Source organism: Ochotona princeps, chromosome 32 (assembly GCF_030435755.1).
Source record: "Ochotona princeps isolate mOchPri1 chromosome 32, mOchPri1.hap1, whole genome shotgun sequence".
NCBI classification, from domain to species: domain Eukaryota; kingdom Metazoa; phylum Chordata; class Mammalia; order Lagomorpha; family Ochotonidae; genus Ochotona; species Ochotona princeps.
The window spans coordinates 10457909-10473488 of NC_080863.1; the positions used below are offsets into that span (position 1 = coordinate 10457909).

General features: G+C 39.5%; 1 protein-coding gene across 1 annotated transcript in view; it reads right to left on the reverse strand.

The window, feature by feature from the left end:
* Positions 1–15580, reverse strand: part of MAGI2 (membrane associated guanylate kinase, WW and PDZ domain containing 2) — a 902006-nt gene that overhangs the window by 665848 nt on the left and 220578 nt on the right. Inside the window, exon 2 of the mRNA XM_058657499.1 lies at positions 5567–5683. Coding sequence (XP_058513482.1) covers positions 5567–5683 — 117 coding nt within the window. The remainder of the gene's footprint in view (positions 1–5566; positions 5684–15580) is intronic.

Here is a 15580-nt window from a genome sequence, read left to right on the forward strand (position 1 = left end):
GGTTGATACTCTGATGGTTCTGCCCTCGGACCAGACAGGGTCTCCCCAAGAAGCCGAGGAACTTGAGTGGACTATAAGATGTTGGACTCTATGTTTAGTTTATGTTTGCAAAGAGGGAATTTCAACTGTACTTGAACTGCGGTTATGCAACAAGGTGGAATAATCCACCATGGGGGGAGGGTGCGAGGAGGGGTGGGGAGAATCCCAGTACCTATGAAACTGTGTCACATAATACAATGTAATCAATGAATTAAAAAAAAAAAAGCAACATAAAAAAAACCATACCATCAAGATTTTTTTGCATTTTAGACCTTTGTACAAACCTATTGATGAATCATTATTTTACATAAGCTTTGGGTAAAGTACATATTAAATACATAAAAATGATGAACAATTTTATAAGTATTAATAAAATAGAGCACCCATATCCACTAAAAAAAAAATTCTGTGTCTCCCAAATGAGTGGCAAAGTCCACGTGCCTGGGCAATTTGGGGCCGCACATTAGCAGGGAGCTTGGTTGGAAACAGAATACCAGGGTTCAAATTAGCACTCTGATACAAAACGCCACTCTTGCAATGCTAGTGCTTAACCCACTGTGTCACAACAGAGTGGCACTCACACCTATATCCTTAAAGGGCCAATGTAACCGGAGTTAATCTTCAACACTGTCTGCCTCCTGGTTTCCTGCAGCAACAAAATCACAGTATCTTGGATACCAATCAACACTGAACCTTACAGGGTCATAATATTTCCTATTCAAACAATACAGTGGCATACAACGGGATGTATTGATCTTCTTACAGCCAACAGGGCTATGATTTCACAGCCCACAGGAGGCACATCCTGAACTCTCCAGAAAGTAGAATGTTTTCAATTGAAAGTGAGGTGAGAAAAGAAACTGGCCTTCCGGCAAATATTCTCCCTCCCTCCCGGCAGTGGCAGGGTCTTATGAAGTCCATGGGTGTAATATTCCATTTGCCAATCCAACCCATGACCCACAAATCCTGATTTCCTGTGGACAGCTGCCCTTTTCTGAAGGAGAAATACGATCGAAAGTAAAATGGGAAGACTGGGTCACAACAAAAGGAAAAGCCTACGAAGCCACGGTAAAGGGAATGTTACGCAGCTGGGTAGATTAGTAACGCTGTGCCTTGTCGGTAGTTATTGCTTTTCAATGGTGTCAACTATGTTTCTTTATTCTGAAACCAGTGCCCTGTGGTGTCAAGTGGATATATCTGTAGGATCCCTCCTAATGTTCCCTTTTAAGCAACATGTTGAAAGCATTTCTGCAGAATAGCCTGTCAACCAAACCCTTCAACATTATTCTCAGGATAGACATCATTTTACAGGAGAAACCATTACACTTGCTTCACCTAGGTGATGTGAAACTCATGTTAATATTTCAGGTAAAAAGGAGGGGAGCCTTCTCCAGCCTTCTAAAAGGGAGAAACACAGGGTTAATAAATACACTGGGAGACTACACATCAGAATGGGGGAAACACAATACTTTCACGCGTCTGTTGCTACTCAGAAGTTTCTGTAACCTTTCTTTTGGTCTGGACTTTCAGAATGGTTCATAACTTTCTTGAGAAATTTAGTTTCACTTGCTGTGGACTCCCCTCCTCCCCCTTTTTTAAGCCTGCCATGCTAACAACTATATTTATTCTCTAATGCAACCTTCATCATGGAAGAACAAGAACCTGGCAATATGACTCTGAAATTTTGGCAAGCCATGCTTCACACTGTAACAGTAACGTAACAGAAGAGTCTCTAAATCAATGATCCAATAAGAGTAACGCAGAGGGGTAACACACAGTTATTGGACTACACAGGTTTAAGAATTAAGTTAAATGCTTCTACTTCTATCTCGACTTTTTTGGCTGTAGTTTAGTCGCCACTATGGCACACAGGTCTTTATTTTGTAAAGATATTCTGAGTATCTAAGCATGTTCTGGGTTCCTTTCTACTTCTAAGAATTTCATTCCATGGAAAGAAATGAATTACTTGTAACCTTCTGTAGAGATTAATGCCGCTTTCCCTTCTTATCTCATGTGAAGAACTGTACTATTATAACTCCAATTGGGAGAAATTGGAGTCATTCACACCCATATAATATTTTCTCGTTCTGTTGAATATGGACACATTTCATAAAATTGTAAAGTGTGAGTTATTGTTGAAGAATTAAAATTAATTTCTCTCACACATAATATTGAGTAACTGTCTTAATTTCATGGTGTTAAATACATATGTGGTCGGGCCTGACACATTAGCAAAATGGCTAACTCCTCATTTTGCATGTGCTGGGATCCCATATGGGCACCTGGTCACATCCCATCTGCTCCACTTTCCATCCAGCTCCCTGTTATGACCTGGGGAAGTGGTGGAGGATGGCCTAAAGCCGTGGGACCCAGGACCCAAGTGGGAGACCTGAAAGAAGCCTCTGTCTTTGGATCAGTTCTGCTCCGGCCATTGCAGCCGTTTGGGGAGTGAACCAGCAGATGGAAGATCTTTCTCTCTGTCTATGCTTCTCTCTGTAAATGTGATTTGCCTTTCCAATGAAAATAAATAAATCTTCATGTATATATCATATATTTGGTAATTGGCATCTCTGTGTGATACACTGGGATTTCTGATGCAGTGTGACATCCTGAAGTGGCACACTTTGTCCCTCTCCTCCTTTCCCCAGGGAACACAAGAGAGAAAATGGAAACATTCACCTCATCCACTTTCCCCTCGACCCTGACCCTCTCCATCCAAATTCAAACTAGGGACCCCAATGGGTCTGCACACCCCTCACCTTTGTAATAAATATTTAAAAGAGACCATTTCTACGGATCTTTGTGATCCAATCTGAAAGAATGGTGAATTGCTATAATGAGTCAACTCAGGTCACTCTATGAGTAATCATCTTATTTCAATGACTGAATCTTTTTTTTTTCATGCCTAAAAATAATTTTTTTTTAATCCTTAAAAGTTGTTTGAAAGAATTTATTCTGGAGACAAACTTTGGGGGAAACAAAGCAAAGCAAAAAGCTAAATACACTCCATTCTGATTAATGGAATGAGATCTTACCTGTAGTTAAGGCCCAACAGAAGTGGACTTACATCTGTTACTTAGGTAGGAAATCAGTCAACACTCACACCCAGCTTCTTTTGGGGGTGGAGTACACAATCCAAGTTGTCCACCCCTGGAGTTGACTAAATGTATTAACATGCTTGAGGGCGGGGGGGGGTCTCTGGAACCCGAGGTCCACAACTTAGCAGGTACTAAGAATGTTCACCCCCATAACTTGTCTCTTATCTTTGTAACTGTATTTGTTATTGGGAGAGTAACACTATGCTAGTGAACAAATGACCAGTAAGGTCTTGTCTCACAAAGTGAAATTCATCTAGCTCTCATATAGTTATAAATGAACTCCAATGTTGTGTGAATTGAGTGAGAAAGTACTATCAAGACAACTTCTGCATTAAACAAGGGATGCGAGTAAACATGTTAGTCCATGCATGTATAAGAGCAAAATGGTCTTCAGTGATATGTTTTTCTTTTATGGTCTTAGTTCATGAAAACCAATGGGAATTTTTTGACGCATGAATATGTAACAAATGGAATTCTATCTCAATTCTGGAAGACACACTGAATACGACATTTTCATACTGCTGATACAACCTTTAGTGTACACTCTCTGCAAATGCCTGAACACTTCACCAAAACATAATGGGAGGCTGGGGGTTGTTTAGGTCCCATGCATTAGTACAAACATGATTTTACTCACATAAATCAAAAACACTGATCAGATTTTTTTTTCGCTTTTAAATGCCAAGTTAAAAGCATTGTCAGTAAAGTGTTGTTATTGGAATTGGCTATTAGGACTGGTAGCCACAAATTCAAAGAATAATTGTTCGGTCCTAATACCAGATTCATCGGGTTTCTAATTATCTCCTTTACGGAACTACTCATAGATTTCTAATTAAATTCATAACCTTGTACCAAAATCACATATTGAAAATCTATGTTTACTTATATAATTCTAGCTCATTTTAACTTCATACTTATTCTTTCTTCATTGTCTTTCTTTTTGGTACTCTAAAGAGTGATGCCTTATTTATGAAGTTAATTAAATAACATAGAATTTACTTCTATTATCTTGATGTCTAATTAAGATTTTCTTATTGATGCCGACGCCCTATCAAGGACTGCATGTTTCCTCAATGTCAGCCTCTTATCTGTTTCCTTCAGCTTTTAAACATAATAACGTGCCTGGATTCTTTATTTCACATTTCAGGTTTCCTTTCTTTTATGTCACAAAAGATAAATTCACACAGCCATACTGACAACATCCCAGCTTTGAAAATGTGTCCACCCTTGTCCTTATAAATAGCTCAGTCACTCACTTTAATCCATCTCCTTCGGCCCATCACTCTAACGTCACTTACAAGTCGAAGAATGCACTTTTCTCAACTTCCAGTTCTAACGCAAGCATACAAAAGTCTATCCATGTACCTAACACATACTGATAGGGCTATCAATTTGACTGACAAGATGTCAATTGAATAGCATCTCACTTAAGAATATTTATTAATGATGTGGTGACGGTTCATTTTGATGAACTTCTAGGACTAACAATGGGAAGAGTCCATCACTCCCACAAGTGTACATGTTCAAAAGGCTACTTGGTTACTGGGCCCTCTTCACTTTTCTGTGTGTTTTCAGTAACTCGTCATCATACTTATGTACAATCCATGATCTATACCTTTTACATAGTTCCAAACTCCTTGATTTGCCTTGAGATTAACAGAGGACTGCTAAAATGAGCTAAACCAGACAAGAGGAAATATTTTACAAATTCTATCACTTTAACAACGCCTTTTATTGAAAGATAATAAAAAATATTCTTGTGTGAATTTCTATAGGTTGAACTTTTACCCCAACGCTCAATATCCTCACTTCCTATAAGTTGTAGAACTTCCCCTTTCCAATACACATCTCTTTTCACTTGTGAGCCTCTCCTAGTACAACCAACATTTCTACCGACGTTACAACCAACAGTACAACCAATGTTACAGCCTACAGTACAACCAATGTTACAACCAACAGTACAACCAACGCTACAACCAACGTTACAACCTACAGTCCCACCAACGTTAGAACCAACAGTACAACCAACGCTACAACCAACAGTACAACCAACACTGAGAAGTTCTATGTGCATTCTGTTTATAAAACAGCTGTTTCGAGTAACAGACTGAGTTGGCATTTCTCCTGTCTCTTGGCGCATGGATGTTCTATCCATGACTCATTCCCGATCACCAATGTCTTCATGGAAATCAGTATTTCTGAGAATAAACTAGAGACACGTAAACTGGATTTTCTTGCTTCAAAATCACAGGTCTCTCCTGCTGATGCCTTCACCACAACCCACACAACCACAGTGACACATGCCTGCTTTTACTAGTTCCGTATCTTACATGGAGTTTCTATTCCCAAAGGCACCACGAGAAAACAATGTAATCTCACGTTTCTCCAAAGCAACGGATACAGAAAAGAAAGTGTACTGTTGTACTCACACGGCACCGTGCGGAGGTAGAGGTTGTCACGAATGATCTGCTGCAGTTCGTGATCCACAGACCCCTTCTGGAATCGTAAGTTGAGGTAGTGACGGAGGTCCTTATCCACGATTCCCCCTGCAACAACAGCATTTCTCAGTAAAAAGTGTGGCGGGCTATGCTGAGTATGTAACCTGTCAGAAATCAACCCATGAACCTCTTGACAGATGCTTCATTTCACATGACCCTTGTGATTTTCAGCAAGAGTGGCAGACAAAACAAACAGACATTTACAGAAAGAACAACTGCCCACCTGGTCTATGCTCAGGGCTTCACTCAGTCCTGACACCAAATGAATTTTATAACGGGGTGAAAGATGTGACTTCTGAACTAAAACTGAAAAACCTCACTGTGTGCCTAAAGTGATCTTTTATTTATTTATTTATTTTTTATTTTCCCATTTCTCTCCAGCAACACTGGAAAACCACCATTCTATTTTGTGTCTTAATGAATTTGCTTATTCTAGGACAAGGAGAATTCTGTAATACTTGCACATGTTGATGGGCTTATGTAAACTATCATCATGAAGACATAGCTTTTAAGTTACCATGGATTTCAGTAACTAGATATTATTAATAAATCAGATGCAAAACAACACACATATTTCTGCTTTTATTTCCTTTAAACAATGAATCAATGTAATTTCTCTGCCCTAATACATGCATATATACAGATATATATAGTTATATATAGATATAGATAGATACATTGATGCTAAGCTAAAAGCATGTTTGAAAGAATTTGTTTCTTTTTCTTCTGTCAACAGAGAAAAAAAATCTGAGTCCTTTATTACAAAACAAAGGGGCTGGTGTTGTGGCATAACATGTAGAGCCGCCACCTGCTAATCTGACATGCCTTATGGGCATCAATTTTGGCTGTTCTGCTTCCCACCCAACTCGCTGCTAATACACCTAGCAATGCAATGACAGATGGCCAAGTCCGCAGATGCAAGAGTTCTTTCTCTTTTTCTCTCTCTCTAATTCTACCTTTCAAATAAATAAAATGAAATCTAAAAAAAAAAAAAAAGAAGAAAGAAACTGGCTTGAAGGTAAGTAGATAAGCATGCAGCTTCATACGATATTGCTACTTAAAGACAGGTGTGTTAAATGAGGAATATTTATCTCAACATCGTTATTAGTTCTATAAGGAAAGTATGAGGCATAATTCCAAATAATAAAAATACTCATATAAATTTCTGAAACTAATCTTTTCCACCAAAGGCATTAAGAGAATTGAATTAAAACATAGAGTTGCAGTAAAAAAAAATCTGTAATTAGTCATAAAGATATTCTCTTCAATCCTTTTGAATCTCCGAATTACAATTCAGAAATCAAGTTGCACCCCTATGAGCGAACTGCTGGCGTCCCATATAGGCACCGATTTGTGTCCCGGCTGCTCCACTTCCCATCCAGCTCCCTGCCTGTGGCCTGGGAAAGCAGTTGAGGACGGTCCAAAGCCTTAGGACCTTGCACCTCACATGGGAGACTCAGAAGAAGCCCCTGCCTCCTAGCTCCTGGCTTTGGATTGGCTCAGCTCCAGCCTTTGTGACTACTTGGGAAGTGAACTGGAAGAGAGTATTTTTTTTCCTTGGTCTCTCCTCTCTCTGTAAATCTGCATTTCCAAGAAAAATAAATAAGTCTTAAAAAAAGAAATAATATTTTTAATTGAATAGATCATCAAAATTATTACTATCCAAACAATGCTTCTTGCCAATTTGAACAGTCTCTTGATCTATTTTTTTCTGCTCAATATAATATGTCAGTCAAAACCAAATGACACCAAAAGAAAGCCTATTGTAGGTTGGGTGTACATAACATTATATTCAGAATGCTCACACATATAATTTTCCAAATTCAAAACCATTTCCCTCAGCCAAAGAAGCGGAGTAGCTAGAAATGAAAGGATTTGAAACTCATCACATACAATACCACTAATGACCTGTTATTTACACCCTCATGTTTCCCTGTGTCTGGGACTTCCTCCCGTCACATTAATGTAGTCAATACTTTGGCAATCTGATCTCCCCCCCCCCTTTTTTTTAATTTAAAGGGTTCAGGGGGTCGGGTCCTGTCAGCTTCCCCTTGCTACTTTCTTGCAGCTATATTTCCTGAGCCAGCACCCTGCACACGACTGTTCTCAGCTGTTGGGTCTGCCGGCTTCTAAGTCTCCGAGTCTGTTGGCTTTTCCTTTGCCTTCTCTTTTTTCTTTCAATCTGGTAATGTAGGACATGCCAAGTGATGAGATGCTTTTTGGCAGCCCAAGAAAATGCCAGCTATAGAACAACAGATGTAGTCTGTTCATTAATGTAAGCTAGAATCATTCACCTAATGCAACACGCATAACTTTGCATCCAGGATGATTCTTGTTCTAGAAAGCATATTATCTGCTTAAATTCCTTTCTTTTGCCACAAATAGACTACATTAGCCCTCCTGAAAGTATATGTAACTGAAACAATAACTGCCAGAAATATATCTAGTCATTTCAGTGACTGGCTAGAAGGATTTCCTGAAGCTTCTACTAATTAAATAAAAATTCATGGCCTAGACCTGTCATAGTAGCATAATGGCCTTGCCTGACATGTACTAGTATCCCACATGGGTGCCGGTTTGTGTCCCAGCTGCTCCATATCTCATCCAACTCTCTACCTGTGGCCTGGGAAAGCATCAAGAATGGCCCAAAGCCTTGGAATGCTGCACACACATGCAAGACCCAGAAGAAGCTCCTGGCTCTTGGCTTCAGATCTGCTCAGCTCCGGCAGCTGCAGCTACCTGGGGAGTGAAACATCAGAGAGAAGATCTTTTCTCTCTGTCTCTCTTTCTCTCTGTAAATCTGACTTTCCAATAAAAATAAATATTAATTCACAGCCCAGGAGAGTGGTGCAGTCAGATAAGCTGGTATTTCCAACACCAGTATCCCATGTGGGATCACTCATTTGAGTTCCAGCTACTCTGCGGTGGATCCAGCTCTCCGCTATTGTGTCTGGAAAGGCAGTAGAAGATGACCCAAGTACGTGGGTTCCTGACATCCATGTGGGACACACAATGGAGTTCGAGGCTCTTGGCTTTAGCCAGGACTAGCCTTGGAAGTTACGCTCATATAATTATCAATATTATACTGACATCTGGGAAATGATACATGCCATTTGGGAGGAAGTTCTTTTAAAACAAAGAGGGAAAAAACAGAGAGAGGTCTTCCATGTGTTAATTCCATTAACAGCTGCAGCTGGGCTGATAGGTAGCCCAGGAGTTTGCTTGCAGCCTCCCATGTGTGCGCAGCAGACCAAGAACTTAGGCCACCTTCCACTGCTCTCCCAGGTGGATGAGCAGGGAGCAGGTGAGGAGATGGAACACTTGGAACTCAAACTGTGACTCTATGTCACAGTAAGAGATTTTGCCTGTTCTGCCTCAGTACCTGCCTTGGAAGATTGCTTTTTTTTTTTTTTTTTTTTTGGTTGTTTTTCAGATTTATTTTTAGAAGGCTTACTTATTTATTTGTCTTAAAGGCAGAGCTACGTGGCAAAGGGGAGAGGCAGTTGCAGTCATTTGTGTAGCGCACTAGTGAAAGGAAGGTCTCACTCTCTGCTACTGCTCTCCGTAAAGCTGCCTTTCTTTGTACTTGTTTATACAAATAAATAAATCTTAAAAAAATATATCAAATTTTGTATCAGGAAACAGTGTCGTTTACTACAGCACTTCATCGAGTGATTTTGTGCAAATTATTGCTGAGTCTCAATTTTGTCATCTAAAGGTAATTTTTCTCAATCAGTTGAGTTGCTAAAATAGAATACAATAGACTGGGTGGCACAAGCAATAAGCGTTTGTTTCTTTTATTTCTGAAGACGAGACTTGTAAAATAAACACACCAGCAGGTATGAAGTCTGGTGAGGGCTATTCTTCCAGGTTTTCAGAAAGAGGGTCTTCTTGTTAGGATGCCCTCACACAGCCAATGCAGATATTACTGATCATTTGTCATAAACACACTTAGACTATTAACAAGTACTCTATTCTCATCACCTAATCCCATAGCAAAGTGTCAGCCCCTCCAATGCAATCAAATGGTAGGGCAGTGGATCAGAATTTCAGCAAACGAGTTGTGGAGTGACACAAATGGCCCATAACTCAAAGTTTGGAACAAGTAGGTTTTTGCTACATACAAATTCTATGTATCTCTCAGTAAAGTGTTTATTAAGCAGATCTTACAGTTTGTGTTTTGTTTTTGTTTTGTATTTTTGTAAAATGAAAGCCTTGATAGTTGTAAAAAGGTTCGATTGATTGAAAACAAAACCATGGATAATCTACCTTTGAGACTGTTTTCTGTTGTCTGAACTGACCAAAGAATTTGAACTCCAAAGAATTTCACTGTCAAATAACTAGTAAGATAGCTAAGTGAAGTAGTCTGTAAGGAATTAGAAGAGAAGGAAGATTTATCGCAATGTCTTATATTCCCCTGAGTAATTGCAAAGGTTTCTTAGGGTTAATTTATTTGGATGGAGGAGAAGTTAAAGGAATAGATTTTAGGAAAGGAGGAAATAGATTGTAGGAGAGTCTTATGCAGTTGTACCGCTAAGTTCCTTCGCCAAAAATAGTCTTGCTTGGCTAGCTCAAAAATAGGGGAATAAATCACAGAAAAGTTGATTGATTCTGTTAAGATCTACAGCTACCAAAGAGGTGACAGGCACATCCAATCTAGTCGGCTGGAGCAGGCTCTGCCCTTTCTCAGTGCAAAATTGTGTCTTTGGTTTCTGATGACCCAGGAGCCCATTTCATTTTCAGGTGGCCCGAGTATTACACCAAATTGCTGGATGCCTTTGATCTATACCAGGCATCCTACAAATCACGATCCGGAAAAATTGTTCTCTGAATAAGTCCTCTTTGCCTATTTTAAGTAGGAGTGCATTTTCGAAGTTCCAAAAACTCAATGCAGATGGCATTGTTACTTATTTTTTTTCCCATTGCTGTAGCATTTGGCTATATGACAATATGCATCCCTTCAATATTTTATTCATAATGTGAGAAGGTATATAGTCAATTTTGTTTTTAATCACACTTGGATATCTGTGGTTTGTTGTTTTTTTCTCCAAAAGTTATTAGTATTTCACATTTCATGTAAGAAATGCAATAATCTAAAAGACAAGAAGATATATTAAATAGTTGTATATCATTAGGCGATTCAAAATTAGAAGGAATAATAACTATTTCAGACGAGATGACAGAGATAAATGCAAGTAGTTTTTAATGTTCTACAGTTAGATTGAAATTTTTTTATCATCTCCTTCCGCCACTATTGCACAGATGGAATATTATTATTGAGTTTCATTTTTCAATGTTAGAGTTGTTCCTATAGCTATGATTATAGGCTCCCATGAAGAACAATAAATGAGTTCTCACTTTAATCTAGATAGTGTGCTAGGTGGGATACATGAATTACCCGAAATGTCAGAATATGGAAATATTTTAAAAATAGACACCTATTTGGGAAAAAAAGTGTATCTAAATTTTCCATAATGTCTCAAGGTAAATAATTGCATCTGAGTGTGCGGTACTTCCTGTGAATATATTTGCCATAGGTAACTGTTAAAAAAAATTATATGTCCTTTATTTAAAAAAAACACAGGATGTCACAGTAAGCTCAGCATAATGAACACAAAATGATAACACAGATAGAAAGGAACAGACTAACAAACCCAATGCAACTCATTTTCTTCTGTAGAGATGCACTATGCCAAGTGTAAGACAGTTACAGTTAAGAAGGGAATTGAAATCATCAAAGAATCATAAACCTCCAAGTTATCAGAGTGCTGCATTAAATATTTACTAAGATTACTTAAGTGAGAAATATTGTTCAATAAAATATCTAGGTAATTGAGTTGAAAAGATGATTTTTCTTTAGATTCTTTTCTTCCTATTTCTTATGGTTATTCCAAAGTTTAAGTGCACACTTTTTTAAATGCAGTGATTAGAATATCACTATGTAGTTCTTGAAATACTCAATTTAAGAATATCTTCTTTACTAATAAAAATGCATAAAATGAGATGCTGGCGCTTAGATATGCCTGAAACACCTTCATTCATAAAGCTAAAAGGGGCATGGAAATGGCATTTGAATAATGACTATTTAAACTTCCTTCATGTTATATTAGCAAGGTCCTACTCCCAAATTTATCAAAAAAAATTTTTTAAATAGGTGATTCTCAGGAATAAAACTGATTGAGAGAGGTTTAGCATTAATTTAGACGCATTTCATGTTATCTGTTGTTTTGCAAACAACAGAGCAAGGTCAGCCCTGTCATTGTTTTTACGTTTTTGTCCTTTGTTCATTCTGACACGCCACAACCTAGAAGCTTAGAAACTATGTGATGGCCCAGGATCCTAGAGAATCCATTCCAAGTGGCTCCACTGTAAAGCATGGTGACACTGATCACTGGGCCCAAATCAACTGAGAAGAAACCAAGCTTTATTTGTGAATCTATTTTGCAGAGATAATGCATGAACATTTCTTCTCAAAAACTGCTTCAAAGAACAGGCTGATACATCCTCTACAGGCTGGGTATGAGTCAAGACTAACGAAGCTGTGGGCCCGGCGGCGTGGCAAGGCGGCTAAAGTCCTCGCCTTGAACGCCCCGGGATCCCATATGGGCACCGGTTCTAATCCTGGCAGCTCCACTTCCCATCCAGCTCCCTGCTTGTGGCCTGGGAAAGCAGTCGAGGACGGCCCAAGGCATTGGGACCCTGCGCCCTTGTGGGAGACCTGGCAGGGGTTCCTGGTTCCTGGCATCGGATTGGTGCGTGCCGGCCCGTTGCGGCTCACTTGGGGAGTGAGACATCGGATGGAGGATCTTCCTCTCTGTCTCTCCTCCTCTCTGTATATCTGGCTTTCCAATAATAATAAAAATCTTTAAAAAAATAAACCTGACTCTCCAATAATAATCATAAATAAATCTTTAACAAAAAAAAGACTAATGAAGTTGTGATCATTCCAGTCGAAGGATTGAAATGGTTCCAAAGCTGACTTCAAGGAACTGGGAAGGTGTTACATATATATGATTTATTTATTTTTATTGGAAAGGCAGATTTACCGTAAAAAGGAAATACAGAGAAAAAGATCTTCTGTCTGCTGGTTCACTCCCCAAGCGGTTGCAATGTCCAGAGCTGAGCTGATTCAAATCCAGGAGCCAGGAGTCAGAAATTCTTCCCAGTCTCCCACATGGGTGCAGGGCCCAAAGGCTTTGGGTCATTCTTTACTGATTTTCCAGGCCACAAGCAGGAAGCCAAATGGGAAGCATGGTTACCAGGCTTAAAAACAGTGCCCATATGGGATCCCTGTGCATGCATGGCAAGGAATTTAGCTTCTAGGCTGCCATGCCGGGTCCAGAATAGTATCTTATAGTTTATCTAAATTAGATACTAGAGAGAGAGAGAATCAGATAGGAGTAGCCATGAGACAGAAAGGGGAGGGAGAAGAAACCTTGGGAGCAATGTCTACGGAAAGAGAACCATACAACACTGAAGGAAGAACATGGCAAAATTTCTTCATCATTATTGTTTCTCTAAGTTGTTACCACTGTCACTCCTGGAAGGCAATACAGGGCAGAAATTAGAAGCAGAGACTTGGTTTGAGAGTTGGAATTCACATCACGTCAGAGACTGATTTGAAACAGAAGTGAAAGAGGCACTCATAGCTTTGGAATCTGGAACACAGAGCTGAATGCAGAGAGCCCTGTGTGCCCATAATAGAGGTATGCCAATCAAAAGGCTGTGAAGGACTGCAAAATGCTTTGAATTATAATGGACTTTCATTGGACTATAAAATTACTTCCTTGCACTAGTGTTTTAGGGCCCTAGGAACTTGCCAGGCACAGTACTATAGATTAATGCATTCAATTAAAATAATTGAATGGCTGAAAGCTATCAATTAAATGACCCAAAAATATGCTAATAGACATCCGGGGCCATATTGCCTCTAGAAATACAGAGAAGACTGCACCAGAGACGAGATAAAAGAAATAATATACACTTGATTTAGGAAACTCATTTGTCTGCTGTTGCCTAGTTATAAAATGTATAGGATTTTGGAGTCAGCAGTCTTTTTTTTTTCTAATATATAGAGACAGAAATCTTTCATCAGCTGGTTTACTCCTCAAATAACTATAAACATCATGGCTGGGAGGGGCTGAAGCCCAAGCCAAAGAGCCAGGAACTCCATCCTGAAATTCCAGGGTGGTAGGACTGGGACCCAGGGAGAGGTCTGTTGCCAGGTAATAAGTTACAGCAAGACAGGAGAAATTATTATTATTTTTTTATTTGAGAGACAGAAAGCTAGAGAGAGTGACACAGAGATCTCTCATCCACTGGTTCACTTCCCAAATGCTTTGAACCCTCAAGCTGGAGTTGGTCCAGACCAAAGCCAGGAGCCAAGAGCTCAATCGCAATTTCCTGTGTGAATATCAGGGACACAGACTTGAACCTGAGATGTGCATTAGCAGAAAATGGGAAGGAAGAGCAGAGCCAGTTCACTCATCCCAGAGCTCCAATAGGAGATGTGAACAACCCAATCAGATCTTAACTGCTGCGCCAAACTCCTACTCGTAAATTGTCACGTTCGATTTCACAGTCATGTGGCTAGGGTCAGTAGCCGTGTTTCGATATTTCAAACTAGCTAGGGTGTAAAGTTGTAAATGACTCAACACAAAGAAATGCTCAATGTTTCCGGTAATGGATATGCTTATGACCTTGATTTGATAAGTACACAACCTGAGCAGGTGCATCAGAACGCTCTGGTTAGTGTGCGCACAGCACGTAAAGCTTTTCGAGTGTGACATCTTGGCACGAGTCTTTTCTACTGAGTCCTGAACCCAATCCCTTTAGCTGCACTTTAGATGCAGATAATACCTTACGCCCCAGCAAAGTGCTAAGTTCAATTCTGAAGGAAACAGCACATTAGGTGGACACAAAGGTGGTGACTGAAATAGACTTGAGTTTCTCCTGGAAACAATCAACAATTTTACCCAGATTTCCAACAGAGGTATTGAGACAACGATGGTGCCAATGGCCCTGATTTACTGTCAGGACAGTAGATATTTTCTTTTATTTATTTTTAAGGATGAAAGGATATGGAAAGACCACGCGGAACTAGTCCTCTGATTTTCATCTTTTTTTTCCCCCTTATTTTTAAGTGAATCTTTTTAATTTGGGGACAGAAGAAGCGCACGTGAACATGCTAAATGAATGAGAGAGAATAGCGGGTACTCAATTCTATGGGTAGAGGACCAAGCAATAACTTACTGTTAGATGAGAAGATGAAAACAGACCGTTAAACGTGACATTATCACTGGCCTTCAGTCTAAAATGACTGACTTTATCTTCCACTTAAATCAGGCCACAGTGAGGAAACTGGAAGAGAAATGCCAGGAATCTTCCTGGAACAAAATTTCCCCAAATTTCTTTTAAGATGATGCTGTTCAAACCACAAGCTCTGGATGAGTTATGTATGACACCGAGGGGCAATCTTATGCAAATGTTGTTGGCACAAATCCATGATTCAATTTCAAAACCCTAGAATGTCGATACAGAAATTTTCACTGATTACTTTCCAAAGTGGTTCTCAGAAACCACTGAGGAATCTCAGCAAATCACTACCATTCTCTTCTTTTACATTCCCCTAAACAAGGACCATCTTATCAGCATGCTGCCATTTATAGATGGCAACCCTATTCCTCATGAACTTGAAACAAATCACTGAGGAACTGCAACACATGTATCCCTCACTCTTCCCCCTTCATGTCTAGCATTACCTTCCCTTTGCCTGTTTCACCTGCTTCACATCCTACGCTCAGCACTCATCCTCACTCAGTGTGTACATACGTATCTCCCACAAGCCCATCACCCACCAGGCTAACTCTACGTGTTTAGGTAGCGGTCATCATTTATCTAATAGGATGCTGTATATTCACTGGCTTATTGTCCGGATTGTCTCCT